At 41.6% G+C, this 14,527-nt stretch overlaps 1 protein-coding gene across 3 annotated transcripts in view; it reads left to right on the top strand.

The window, feature by feature from the left end:
• The window catches only part of ide (insulin-degrading enzyme), a 34,661-nt gene extending 21,066 nt beyond the window's left edge, over positions 1 to 13,595 (top strand). For 2 of the 3 annotated variants that reach the window (XM_080740319.1, XM_080740321.1), the window contains exons 15-25: positions 301 to 445; positions 3,786 to 3,896; positions 4,243 to 4,363; positions 5,289 to 5,380; positions 5,889 to 6,000; positions 6,909 to 7,076; positions 7,460 to 7,732; positions 8,569 to 8,630; positions 9,844 to 9,916; positions 10,395 to 10,462; positions 10,943 to 13,595. In XM_080740319.1, coding sequence (XP_080596445.1) covers positions 301 to 445; positions 3,786 to 3,896; positions 4,243 to 4,363; positions 5,289 to 5,380; positions 5,889 to 6,000; positions 6,909 to 7,076; positions 7,460 to 7,732; positions 8,569 to 8,630; positions 9,844 to 9,916; positions 10,395 to 10,462; positions 10,943 to 11,038 — 1,321 coding nt within the window. In that variant the 3' untranslated portion in view covers positions 11,039 to 13,595. Of the gene's footprint in view, positions 1 to 300; positions 446 to 1,511; positions 1,657 to 3,785; positions 3,897 to 4,242; positions 4,364 to 5,288; positions 5,381 to 5,888; positions 6,001 to 6,908; positions 7,077 to 7,459; positions 7,733 to 8,568; positions 8,631 to 9,843; positions 9,917 to 10,394; positions 10,463 to 10,942 lie in introns of all 3 variants that reach the window. The other variant, XM_080740320.1, reaches the window with a different exon arrangement.
• Positions 13,596 to 14,527: the final 932 nt, after the last annotated feature.

Raw genomic sequence — 14,527 nt, 5'->3', positions numbered from 1 at the left:
TAGGCCTTTGAAAATGTTTGCATGTACAGTTAGTATGTATTAATGTAGAGTGCTTTACAGGTAACTCTTGCCATCAAGGATAATTTTTGAATTTGAATATTGTCAGATAAATCTTTTAATGGAACCTTTATGTACAATAACATTTTGGAATGGAACCCTTTCTATATATGAATTTGACATTCAATAAACAACTAAAAGTCTGAAGGAGATTACAGCCCTTTCCGCTGTCTTGGCTTGAGGTACCTGTTTCTGTGTGTGGGGTTTGTTCTGTGTGATTCACCACTGCCATTTCCTCTACAGCCCGTTTGCGTATGTGGACCCCTTGCATTGTAACATGGCATATTTATACCTGGAGCTCCTCAAGGACTCCCTCAACGAGTATGCATATGCAGCCGAGCTAGCTGGCTTGAACTATGACCTTCAAAATACCATCTATGGGATGTATGTAAGTATTCAGACACCCCTCTCTATCGCCCTCAGCCACTCATCACCTTCCCTCGGTCATCCCAGCGGTGGCCGCCGCATCCCAGCCAGACCTGGCTTGAGCAGGATTTGCAAATACTTTGTATTGCATTATTTCTGTGCCAGAGGGGCAGGGTTTGCCAAGCCCAAAACTATACAGCAGGGGTCTTCAACGTTTTCAGCCCAAGGACCCCTTAGTTGAGAGAGCGATGAAGCAAGGACCCCCACAACCTTTTCAGAGATTCCATATATAATAGTTTCATATGTCAATTTGTGTTTTCAGATATTTAACCACTTGAAATGTCAATACTTAATAAAGTTGACCTTTCTCTATGTACTTAATTTTCTCTTTTTCCCCTCTACACCAACCCCCCTATGGTAACTCTTGAGGACCGACCCCCCAGGGGTCCCGGACCCCCTGTTGAAGACCCTTGCTATACAGTATGGGCAAAAAACGATTTTAGAAGTCAATTCTGTTCAGTGATTAACTGCTTCACGTGATGCCATTCTACTGACGTGGCAACCCTAGCCATTCACTACTCTGGGCAGAAAACAAACAAACTTGTGAGAATAATCTGCAAGTGCTATTCGAGCCAGGTCTGGTCTCAATCCAGCCTCTGTTCTGTGACTCGGTATCCTTTGCCTCTTCATCTTTCTTTTCTTCTCTCCTTCCATAGCCGCCTCCTTGCAAACCCAGCCGACCACTCAGTGGGGTTTGTGGTAAAGAACGAGTGTCCAATCATTGTCCCACTTGTCCTTTTAGATGTAATGGGCATCAAAGCAGACTTAATAGTTGGATGCAGAGGAATCACTGCAAGTCCAAAGACCAGCAGTGCTTTCACCAGCTGTAGAATTAAAACCCTTCTCTGTCAGTCTCCGGGACAGAGAGCCGGTCGCCAGGCTGCATATACATACTCATAATCATTCCTCTTAGCTTTTCTTTGTCTTATACTCATTTTATTTGGGGTTTGATTTGCATCTCTCCTTCCCCAACAAATGTTTCTTATATATATTTTTCCCTTATTGTTTTGTTTCTCCTCCTCCATTAGTCGCTACCTATACGCAGATCCCCTGCACTGCAACATGACCTACCTGTTTCTCAGGTTGTTGAAGGATGATTTAAAAGAGTATACATATGCAGCCCGCCTGGCTGGGCTGGTCTATGGGGTAGCCTCAGGGATGAATGCCATCCTCGTAAGTAACGTCGTCGCCCTTCCATGCCCTGCAAGGCTACTGGTGGACCCAGGAAGGGGAACCCTGTTTGAGGCTTTAAGAGTGTGCAGGACAAGCTTGGGTTTTGCTTCTTTCTACTGCTGCTACTCTCTACCTCTGGGCTACTTGCTCACATGTTTTTATATGTGTTTTGTGTGGCGTACGTATGTTTGTTTTGCCGTGATTTGTTCCACTCAGAAGGATGGGTAGGCCTAAGCGTCACCCTGCCATTGTGTCCCTGCCTATACCAGCTGCTTGTCATGTCTAATGCATTCAGATAGTTTGTCCAGAGGTCAGACGAGGAGGAGTTGAGCAACCAGACAGCAGAGTGGTTAACATGCGTTCCATATGGGTTCAAATACCTGACCGATTCCGGGCGGGCCGGACCATTTGCTGCCTGCCAAATTAATAATATTGTGTTAATTGTAAAAATATATATGATGTCGTTAACACAATAAAGCAACTTAAGCAAGCCAACTATTCTTATTTAGATTTAATTTTGGCATTGTATGCTTTATTTCAGAATTCAGATAGACAGGAAACCAAGGGCAGAGAGAGGAAGACATGAGAGACAAGATGGGGTCTGATTATTCAGACTCTGGTTCGAGCACTCACAAGTAGCATATAGTCTGTGCACTGGCTGAGCCACTTGGTACCCCAAGGCAACTAGTTTTTCTACTTTAAATGTAACAGGCCTTAAAAACATAGAAATCAACCAAATAGTAGAATTGCATTCCGTGTAAGTATTCTGCCTCTTCTAACCTACACGTCTGTCTAACTGTGGTTTGCTGTGGTATTGCTGTGTTCTCTCTCACCTGCGTTCTAACTTCACACAAATACTTTCTGCAGGGCACCCATTCTCACAAGACCTTGCTCTGTGTCGTTTTTACTAAGGACAATTTTATGGCTGTACAGTAGCCAAACTAGCCATCTATTCTCCCAGACGTTGGCAGATTTGCACACACTTGGAACCATGTGCTTGTTTGGAGGGCTGGTGTTGGGGGTGACTTGAGTCAGCAGCAGTGGTGGTGGCTGGCTGGGTGCGCCTCAAGGTTAATGATGTTAGCAAGAGATCACAGCTAATGTGTGACACCTCTATGTCTGAGGGAAAGGGGTGGGAGTTTGCACGTTTCTAACAGGGTAGCCATCGGATTTGCTGAATCATGAACACATAAGCATTAGATGACGTTGCAAAGATGAGTCCTATAACCTTGACAGTGCATTTCTATTTTTAAATGGCTAATTTACATAAAAATACGCCTCAAAACCGCGTTGCAGATACAACGCCATAGACCCGCACCCGGTGGAATCCAGGGTTTAGACCTGTAAGATGTATTTGTATTACAACAGCTGCTATTTTGAGGGTTCTCTTTTAGGTTCATCTTCGAATGCCTATGATTTGGTCTGTTGGCCTTAACAACGACAAAACGAGAATTAAACCCTGCTGTTAATTCACAGTTAGAAGCATGGATGGACATTTACAATGGCATAGAATTCTGTGACCTGTAATTTGTAGGAATTAGTATTTAGACTAGCTGTTTGCCAGAGCATACAGTCAGCACATGGTTTAATGTTTACTTATAGCTAAACACTTTATTGTACACCTTTGCCTTTTTGTTATGTGGTGTACAGTAAGCTGTTTTAAGGCAAATTTACATTTTGATTATAACTTTGATATCTTGTATCAAAGTTACCACCAGTATTGTGGTGGTACATTTGTTGCTGCGATCTGCCGATCTCTGATCCATGCATAATAATGAATGCAAAAGGAAACGGTGTATGGTATACTGTTAATATATCCTATATATAGCAGGATATATAGCATAATGTAGGAGACCTCCAGAAAGTCTGGAGAATACATTTTCTTTGGTAGGTTTGTCAATTAATTGCACAATAAAAGAAATAAAACAAAAACAAAATCTGCTTTTGTTTTTGGAGGGGGGCGGGTTTCATTTCAATTTGTTCTTTAAAGGAGCACATCCTAAGTTATAGAATGATATTCATGTCCATGTTATCAACCACCATCAGCAAAACCTGCATTGAATTGGAATCGGATCAATAGACCTTTTCATGTACTGACACCCACTTGCCTTATCATCTTTGTGCCACAGCTGTCCGTGAAGGGCTACAACGATAACCAAGACATCCTTCTGAAGAAGATAATTGAGAAGATATCCACTTTTGAGATAGACGAGAAACGATTTGACATCATCAAGGAAGCGGTAATGGCTTACACTGTTTATGGCATCTCACGGTGACAAGTCATCGACATCATTTGATATGACGGGCACTAGCCTGCCATTTACAGTGGATATTAAACCACCAGACAGACAGAATGTTTTACTTTGTTTCCTTCCTTCCATAGCAGAACCTAAGAGACAGCAGTGTGTCTCTCTTTTATCATTGAGACTGTAGTTCTTCTGATGTACTCGGATGGCAGGCAGAATAGGAAAACACAGGAGGCACTGGTCTGGGTTATACTGTATGCCTACAGAGGCGGGTACAGAGTGTGTGTGATTATTACCTGATTATGTGTCACAGTGAACTGACTTTGTCTTCTCTTTCCAGTACATGCGCTCTCTGAATAACTTCAGGGCAGAGCAGCCTCACCAGCATGCCATGTACTACCTCCGCCTGCTAATGACCGAGGTTGCCTGGACCAAAGACGAGCTCAGAGATGCCCTGGATGGTGAGACAAACACCCCTCTCCATTAGGGATGGGACGATGTGAACATTTCATGTCATGATTATTGTGACCAAAGAAATTTGCAATTTACAATATTATCGCGATAATCTAAATATCCCCAATGACATCCATTATCCTGAGGTGGCGGAACATTTTCCCCAAAAAATAGCCGATCTACAAGCTGAGCTATTTTTTTGGCAAAGAGATTTGGTTGAGAGTGAAAAAAAAAGTGTATCGAGTACATTATATCCAGGTCCGTTTTTGGTACCAGATATACAGCTCGGCAAGTTAAAGGTGAATTGATCTCAGTGCATGACGGAGAACAATTTCACGATAAATGTAAATCTTTGCGATAGGATTATTTTGAGTGTTTTTTATCACGATAAATGATGATAACGATTATCGTCCCATGCCTACTTTCCATCTCTCTCTCTCTACCCTTCCCCTTTCTGTCTGAAACTCCCTTCCCTTGTGCTCATTAAACTGGGTGTACACTAGAGGATTTTTCAAATCTCAACACATTTCTTAAATGAGGGAGACTGCAGACATGACAGATTTTAATCAAGTTTTAATACAGTAGGGCCCCTGCAATAACCTGACGGTCGCTTATCTCCCGATTAGGGGGTCTTACTGGTATTCAAACTTGCACAGTGCTTGGCTTACCTTACTAAATAAGCTTTTAAATTAGGTAGATTAACGAGATAACAAAGATAAATGAGACTGGCTGAGTTGTAGTTGGTATATATACCTGTATTATGTGACTGCATTTTTTGTAAGAGTGCGTATCGGGGATGTGATGGTGACTGACTCATGTTTTTGCAAGTCGTTGAATCAGCAAAATTGTGTGCCTTTTCTCATTCCAGTCCTGATTTGCAGGCAGGGAAATGGCTCTGTGATTGATTGCTGTTGTCTGTGATCTGTATTCCAGATGTCACCCTAGCACGTCTCAAGGCCTTCATACCTCAGCTGTTGTCACGGTTACATATTGAAGCCCTTCTCCATGGCAACATCACCAAGGAGGTTTGTTTGAGTTTATACTGCTCAGGGGGCATTTTGTCAATATAATAGAAGTTCATGAGAGAGATGGGTCTTTCTTGGGACAAAGCACAGGCTAAAACACGAGACAGTGTTCACTGGCAGTGTATGATTGCGGCCTGATGTCCCAACCGGGACGAAGAGGATAAGTAAATTATAGAAAGTTCAACTCTTCTTTGTGACTATTGGGTAGTTTCTTTGAATGCCTATATTTTAAGTGTTGTAAGCACCTTCCTTCTCCCATTAAATCCACTTCATCTGCCATTCCAGTGGTGTCACTGAGGGCAAATGTGCAAAATCTCTGAGATCTTGTGATCAAATCACTTTGATATGAGGCCCGCACAGTCTGCATAGACATCGTCAGTCTAGTGCAGAGGGAATTTAATTAATCATTTGTATTTGAATTAATCACAAGTATGATGCCCACCATATTAGATGGATAACATAATGATGTTTAATATGTTTTTCTCTCTTTTCATTCCTTCCTCTCTAGTCTGCTCTTGGCATGATGCAAATGTTGGAGGACACTCTTATTGAGCATGCTCACACCAAACCCCTCCTCCCCAGCCAGCTGATTCGCTACAGGGAGGTGCAGGTTCCAGACGGTAGGTCAAGTGCCCTCATTGAACATACCCACACACTCACCTTTACACTCACACACAGTACTAGTCTGAACCAGTCACCAGTCATGCCCAGACCCATGGCACAGGAGCATAAAAGGCTCCTCGTCATCATCCTCGTCTGTTTGTGTAATGACTGTGGGTATACATGGCATACATGAGTGAAACTGACGCCACTGAGCAAGATGCAGACGCACTTTCCCCTTCTCCCTTTCACGCATTTATGAAACACATATTTAGAGCGAAGCACTTTATGCCCTGCAAACTTGAGCACTGCAGTGAGGAAAATCAGAGACCTCACAGGCCACCTGTAAACATCCTGTGTGCTGCTGAGGGATTTTCCAGGCCCGTTTCCAGCCTGACACCGAGACGCAGAACAGGAGTGCAGGGAGAAGGAGTGAAAGTGTAAACATGCTGTTTGCTTGCTGAATGACTGACTGACTGACTCTGTAGGTGACATAGCATTTCATAGTTCACTCGGCAGAAACACATGCGAGCAGGTGTTGCACATCTTGTGACTGTGTATACTTTCTTCATTCCTGAATGAAATGCAGTCAACGTGGTGCAGTGTGAAAATCGGTAGCTGTTTCAACTCCTGTGCATTCGGCATATATATATATTTCAGGGTTGCCACTGGCAGAACTTTGGAAAATGTCATGAATTCTCTGAGGTGGACCCATGGATCACCATGGAATTTAACAAATGAATCTCCCAACAGGAATCATCGCAAAACTCGTGTTTTCTTCTTTTGAGATACTCTTAATACAGGAGTGAAAAAATAGCCATAGTCCTTAATAATTGCGTGTAGAAATCACATTATTTACCTTATCACTGCAATACACTGAAAAATGTATGTGTGTTTTAAAAGTTGTAAATGCTCCTTCATCTGCTAGGTGGCTGGTACGTGTACCAGCAAAGGAATGAGGTACACAACAACTGTGGCATTGAGATCTACTACCAGACGGACATGCAGACCACTCATGAGAACATGCTGCTGGAGTTGTATTGCCAGATCATCTCTGAGCCATGCTTCAATACACTGCGCACCAAAGAGCAACTGGGTGAGCCCACAAATGTGCTAAGAAAATGTATTTATTAAGCTTGATTTGTATAGCACAATTTAAATGTGCTTTTAAAGACAACAGAATGAACAATTAACAAATCAAATGGCCAAAATACAACCATATAAAAGCATATCTGTAAACATGGATGGATGTCACTACTACTATACATACCTGATTATCAGCTATGCATCGTCAACGTTTTTCTGAATATCCCATTTGATACTGTACAGTTAAAGAAGAAATCAAGTGAAGTTTGAGTGCGGACCTCCTATTTCTTATATATTCCAAATAAATAATTCCTTTACACATTTGAAGCAGTGTTAACTATGTTTCTGCTCTGCCTCTTACACAATCTCCCTTCTCACCCTGTGTTTCTCCAGGCTACATAGTGTTCAGTGGGCCCCGTAGGGCCAATGGAGTCCAGGGCCTCCGCTTCATCATCCAGTCAGAGAAGGCTCCACACTACCTAGAGAGCCGTGTGGAGGCCTTCCTGTGCACCATGGAGAAGTCTGTAGAGGAGATGACTGATGAGGCCTTCCAGAAGCACATCCAGGCTCTGGCCATTCGCCGTCTGGACAAGCCCAAGAAGCTGGCCGCAGAGTGCGCGAAATACTGGGGAGAGATTATCTCACAGCAGTATAATTTTGACAGAGGTAAGGTCTCCCAACCATTCTTAATTGTGCTTCACTATCAGATACAACTTTTTGGGAGCATTATTTCACAAGCTTTCTGCCTAGTCTCAAAATGATTAGTGTTATGCACATTTGTGTATGGCAACTAACCATGAACCATTATGCTTCCTTCATATGCTGAGTGTTTCACAAAAGCAATCGCGATGTATAGATTTGTGCCTGATTCACCAGTAATCTGCCAAAAGTGAGTTTAAATGTCTGCTGAGGCAGAGATGTTGATTGGTTGCTGGAGGAGAAGAGAGTTTGGACTCTGATGGCAGCTAACACAGCTAACCCCAAGGTCATAGGGAAACGGTGCAAGTCATTAGTCAAGACTGACACACAGCCTGCTCTATAGAGTGTCTGGAGAATGGAGTGTCTGGTGGAGAAGGTTGCTCTTAGGTAGCAGACACTTTTAGTTCAGTGAGTTGATATGGAGTACGTTCCAGCTTTGTTCTACAGAAACTTTGTTCAAAGTGAAAAAGCTGTTCTACAGAAACTTTGTTCAAAGTGAAAAAGCTGCTTATGGGAGTCCAAGGTAAAATGTTATGCAAAGAAAAAGTCAGGTTATTCGTTTTTTTTTTTTTCATGGCTGAAAGGAAATACATCTAATGAAATGGCAACCAAATACATACATTTAACTTTTAATAAAAGAATAAGCAAGTACAAAGTTTTGCACATATTATTTTGTTTCCGTAAACTTATATAAACAAAATAAATGGCTCTTTTCAAATGTATCCCTCAAGTTTGTACAAAAATATAACTTAAATGTAATGAAGTGGATACCAAGCTTGTTGTGGTTGTAACTTGTTTTTCAGATAACATCGAAGTGTCCTATCTGAAGACTCTGACAAAAGAAAACATAATGCAGTTCTACAGAGTGAGTAGCATGACCTGCTTTGTTTGCCGTTATGGTGCAGTGTTCTAACAATGCCTCTTTTTAATCTCCTTTGACAGTGAACATGCTCCACCCCCGCACTCAAATAGACACTGATCATTCCGTACACACGTGAATACATGTGAATGAGGTGGTCAAACCCGGTTCTCCAACCAGTAGTCTCCATGTTAGTTCAGCCTGTCTGGCCCTGGATTTGCCTCTAAATAATGGCTGTTTTCAATCGCAGTCCCCCTCCTTCTCAGCATCCTACTTCTATTCATAGCCATGGAGGTGACACTGACATGGGCACGCTCGCAGCATATCAACTGCAATAATGACAGGTTGTATCACAGCCTGCCTGTTTCAAGGGGATAAAGGGCCAAGGAGACATGACCAGTGACAAGAAATGGCATATCTCCCCATAGCAGAAGAGCTTTTCAGAGGCCCCATGCAGAATAAGCCTAATGCAAGTCTAATGTATGTTTCAGTATCTGCAACAATCACAGAAGCAGACTTTTCTTGCCTTTGGCCTGAGAATTCACTCTCTGAATATTCACTTGAATACAGATGAGCGTCTTCAATGTGATCCTTCTTATAGAACATTTTAGCTGACATGAAGAGTCATGAAGAAATGAGGAAGAGTCATGGAAGTGACATTGACTATTAACTTTTTTTGAGCGGTGGTCACAACGCTCCTATACGTGGCGGTGTGTGTGGGTCTGTCTGTCTCCGTCCGTGTCTGTATGTAGCCTACAGTACCTTTTATGACCACACATGTTAAGGGAGGGGCGCTGTTGTTCAGGATAGGCCAGGCACACTCACACACATACGTTCAGGCCAGGCACACACACACACACACACACACACACACACACACACACACTCTCTATTGGTGAGCAAGTGTGGCTCTCTCACTCATTCATTCACTCACTCACTCAATTCAATTCAAAAATTCAATTCAATTGAATTCAATTAAATTATTGCGCAGCCTCCACGACCACCGCTCAGTTCACACGTGTGTGATTTTTTTTCAAACCTGACAATGTTATGGAAAAAGAATTTCCATTATGTCTTGAGGTGTCCTTATAATTTCTGTGCTTGACTAATTAATTTGCCATGAAGACATATATCACCATATAAAGAAAATATGTTTTTTAATAAGCAACAATCTGCCGCTTAGCATATGTTTTCTAACTTCCGCTCTCTGTCCTTGCAGGACCTGCTGGCAATAGATGCACCCAAAAGACACAAAGTGTCTGTACATGTTCTCTCTAGGGAGATGGATTCTTGTGAGTATTGTACTATAAAGGCAAATACAAATATAAAGGTAGTGTGTGACTGAAAAGTGGCTTGTTGCTCAGGTTTCTTTTTTTAATGAATTGAACCTTGTTTTCATTTTAAGCACTTATCCAGAGCGGCTTATAATAAAGTGCAAATGTTGAATAAGCTTCACCTCCTAGATCAGCAGGGCCATGAAAAGCAGCAGGATTAGATGGGTTAGAAACAGACACTGTACCAATTATGGCACAGGGTCCTGGAATAGGAAAGGAGACTAGAACCCCAAAGAATTATGGAAAGAATTTATATTATATATACAGTATGTATGAATCGATTCATGGGCATATAGTGAATAGAGAATATTTAAAGTAAATCTTACAGCGCTTGTTGAAAGGAGGTGTTTTCAATCTATGATACTGTAGAGTGTCATTACTAATAGAGATGGAAGGATGGAGCTCTAACATGTCATTGTCCTCTGGTCTCTACTAGGTCCCATTGTGGGCGAGTTCCCTGCCCAGAATGATGTCAACCTGGCTCCAGCTCCATCCCTGCCACAGGTAATAATGGTCCTATGTTTTCTCTTAACCACCGGTTATATTTGATCAGTGGTGAAAAGTAACTCAATTTTACTTAAGTACTGTATGTCCATTGTCCAATTTTCAACTTTATACTTCGACTCCATTACATCTCTGAGACAAATATTGTACTTTTACTCCACTACAATTATTTGAAAACTTTAGTTACTTTGTAGGGTTTGGTTATTATTACAAAACATAAATTAATCAACCCCATTCATTTTGCCTAAAGCTCACAGTATTTATATACATTTGAAAACTTTGAAACGGGACATTCTGCATAATGAGTGAATTTTTGATACCAATACTTTTGTACTTTTACTCAAGTACATTTTGAATTCCAGGCTTTGACTTAACAGAGTATTTATACATAGCAGTATTTATACTTTTACTTAAAACGTGAACTTTTTCCACCACTGTAATTGACGTGTCCACCTACTGACTGTCTCTCTCTCTCAACAGCCTACTTTAGTGCAGGACATGACTGAGTTCAAGAGGAGTCTGCCTCTGTTTCCCCTGGCCAAGCCACACATCAACTTCATGGCTGCCAAACTGTGAAAGGGAGCGGCTCTGCTGGCCCCCGACGGCCCAGGGCAGCATGGGTGTTACTGGGGAGGTCCCCCCGCCCCCTGCTTTCTTAAACCCCACCCCACGACCCTCTCCACCAGTCACTTGGAGTCAGGAACACACTCGGTTGACAAAGCCTGCATGTGTGTGAGTGTGTGTGCGCCCTCTTGAGTAAGCGTGAACGCCTGTGTGTATGTGTGGCAGGGCGGAGCCACTTGTGTGTGTGTGTGGGTCAGCTCGGACTCGCCTCATGTATAATCTCTCCAAGACACGGGAAGCACGCATTCACAATACTGCGTTAGGCTGTTTTTAGAGGAACCTAGTACCGACTTTAAAGTCCTGACCAGGGCCAGATCCCTGCGTCAGCCATGTTTGAATTTCCTTCAGATACTTCATGATAGAAGTGGGTTTATTTTTTGTTTAGTTTTTTTAATTGATTTATCAACAGAGACATGCTGCTTTTTAAATGAAGTGGAAGCTGTAGAGGTTATACTACATGGTACCTCCATGAAAATCAATTCCTTGATCTGACATGCTGGACCGGCAGCAGCAAGGCAATATGACCTGCCCCTCCCGAAATGACCTGCCCCTCCCAACACTTTTAGATTACACCTGTACAACAGAATATTTTATTCAAATTTATGTATTTCGGAAAGATATATTTGCCTTACAAAATATGGTTTTAATCCTGATATTAATTTTGAGTTGTTTTGTTTTGTTCTCTTTTTATTTGCTTGTTTCTGGTAAAATGTTGGGACCCTTTGAGGAGTTATTGTGAATTGATAATTTTGTGAAGAAAAATATGCCCTAAATCTTTCTCATTTCTTTGTTTTGTTTTGTTATTTTCTTTTTCTTTTATTTCATTTTGGAGCCGTACTATTCAACCATCGTCTCAGGGGTACCACAAAGTTTATTTGCTTTTAACTTCTATTGTTTGAAAAAATAAATAAACCCTTTTTAATGATCCACATCCTTTACACTAGTAGTTTGGTCATGAGTGAGCAGTAAATACTGTACCTTGTATTGATACTTTGATCTGACGTCCCCATGTATCTCTAATCTTCGAAAGACGTTGAATCTGTTCTCATGGTATGATCTAGTCTAGAGAGATTCTCTCATTCGTATGTCTGCATTTGAGACTTGCTGTAGCTTGTGCCTTTCTTTGGGGCTTTATTTAGTATATGGCAGCCTTAGTTGGGGCTATATCAAACAGTGAGAGCTCTCAGAAAATGTATTGTCCTCTCTAGAGTTGTTGGCCAAGTGAGCCAGCTTGCACTGTACTGCTCTGGATCACACTTGGAGCAAGATTCTGGTAATTTTCATCTCCTAAAAGTGCTCCACCCTGAGAAGAAAGGCCTGAATGAGGCTGTTCTGACATTAAAAAAAGGCAGCTAGCCGCCTTCAAAGAATCTTTTGAACATTTCCTGGTGTCTTAAGAGTTTGAAAGCTCTCCAGACTTGGTGAAATTGTTTTGAATATATGCACTTCTTTCACTACTAAGCAATAAAATATGACGCAGGCCTGGGAACGGTGTGCGTAAATAAAACGTAAAACAAAGTATGCTCTGCGCAGTGGCATGCTATTACATCAGCTGTATCTAATGTTCTCAGGCTTCAGCCTTCCTCCAGCCTAGACCATGGAGAGGAGGAGTTCCGAGTGGTTGGCGATGCTTTAGTCATGTCAGTGCCGCGTATGCAGCACAGCCCGGGTACTTATTTTATACCGGGTGAACAGTTTGCTGTGTATAATCATGGCCTGCTCTCTCAGGTGCCTACCAGCCTTTCCAAGTCAAAAACACATCTGCCAACCACTCGAGCTAAAAGAGCCAGAATTCAGCTTTATGCTTTTCTTTGTTTCCCCATTTACCCCATATACTTTTCCTCAGGCCTGCTTCATCTATCTGTGATGCTGCATTGTTTTGAAGGATGGGTGAAATGAGGCAATTATACAAAAATATATATAATCTTTTGGTGATCTCTTGGATTATGTGTTAAGTTATAAATGTGTTTGACGTAGTACAGAAAGCTTCAAGGTTTTCCAGCATTTTACTACGGCCTAACTACCAGAGCAAAACGATAGTAATGGGTGTTAAACTCAAGTCAGATCCCATAAGGTTCCCATATTCTTGAAATTACTTGTGTTAAAAAGCATTTAGCCTTTTTCTTTTCTTTTTCTTTGGATGGAGGCATCCAGCAGCAGTTTACTTTTTCCTAGAAATCCACTCAATCAGGCCATACTAGCATGTAGGATGATGACCAACTAGATTTTCATGTCAAGAATGCAGAAGATAGTTGAAGTATTACATATTAGGCATGGGTTTACTCTCTGAAATTAACAGCCTGGATGTGAGATAGGTGGCACTGGATTCACAGAAACACTTGGTTTCAGAGAATGTCTTTGGAAACTGATAGGAGATTGTGATTGGTTGCCTCACGTCAGGTCGTTTCATACAACGTTCATGGCCCTGTGATGCAAGAGTGCTGATGTGTTGAGTTTGTTCTTTCTATCGTCTCCTGAGTGTTTCTACCTAATAAATGATTGAACGGAACCTGTGTCTATGCTACTACATGATGCAACTCTCACCCCACTGAACTCTCCCATGACTTGGAGATCAAGGTTTGGGAAAAATGTGTTCACACAGAAGCAGTGACTTATTTAATACACATTAAGCAAGTGAAATTGGAATTGATGACACAGAGCAGACAAACAATTGGAACTGGAACATGGGGAGGCTCCTGTTACTGAACAAACACACTAGCAATGATTAGTATCAGCACTACTACAAATGTTTTGTTTTAACCCCTGAAAATATGTGCCCTACCTTAAGAGATATGCACATAATATCAAACTGGAAACCATGCAAGTGCAACAATGTATGGTTTGGTTCTCTGGTGTTTGACACACATTAGTAAATACTTAATGAACAGTTGAACCATAAAAACAAAGCGGCTTAATCATGTTGAATTGAGAAAGAAAATAAATAACCCACTTCTCCAATTCTAACATTTCTAACTAGTTGCTAAATGCATGCTTGTACCAGATGATCACCTTCATGTAGGACTCGTCTGAATAGAACATGGGAAAATGTAAACTATTTTGTCAAATTACACACCAGATTGGCAGTGCAAATTACAAGTAGGCCTACATTATAGCTGATGTTTAGATTATAACAACGTAGAACAATGTGTAGAATACATGACATTTGCAAACAAAATGAAAATGTGATTTTCATTTAATTTCTTATTGAGTGATTATACAGCTGTCTCAAAAAATTAGAATATTATGTGAAAAAGCATTGGAAGCAGCAGATGCCATCCCAAACCATAAAGACTGTTTTGAGTGGTCTCATGTAGGCCTAATATTGTAATATTTCGAGATATGGATTTTTTTGGAGCGGTGAAAGCGCTCCCAATAAACAGGTATGTGTGTGGGTATGTGGGTGGCTGGCTGGCTGGCTGTGTCCGTCCGTCCGTAGTCTGG

This window comes from Nannobrachium achirus (assembly GCF_963921795.1).
Source record: "Nannobrachium achirus genome assembly, chromosome: 13".
Lineage (NCBI taxonomy): Eukaryota > Metazoa > Chordata > Actinopteri > Myctophiformes > Myctophidae > Nannobrachium > Nannobrachium achirus.
This window is presented reverse-complemented; position numbering and strand designations above follow the sequence as displayed.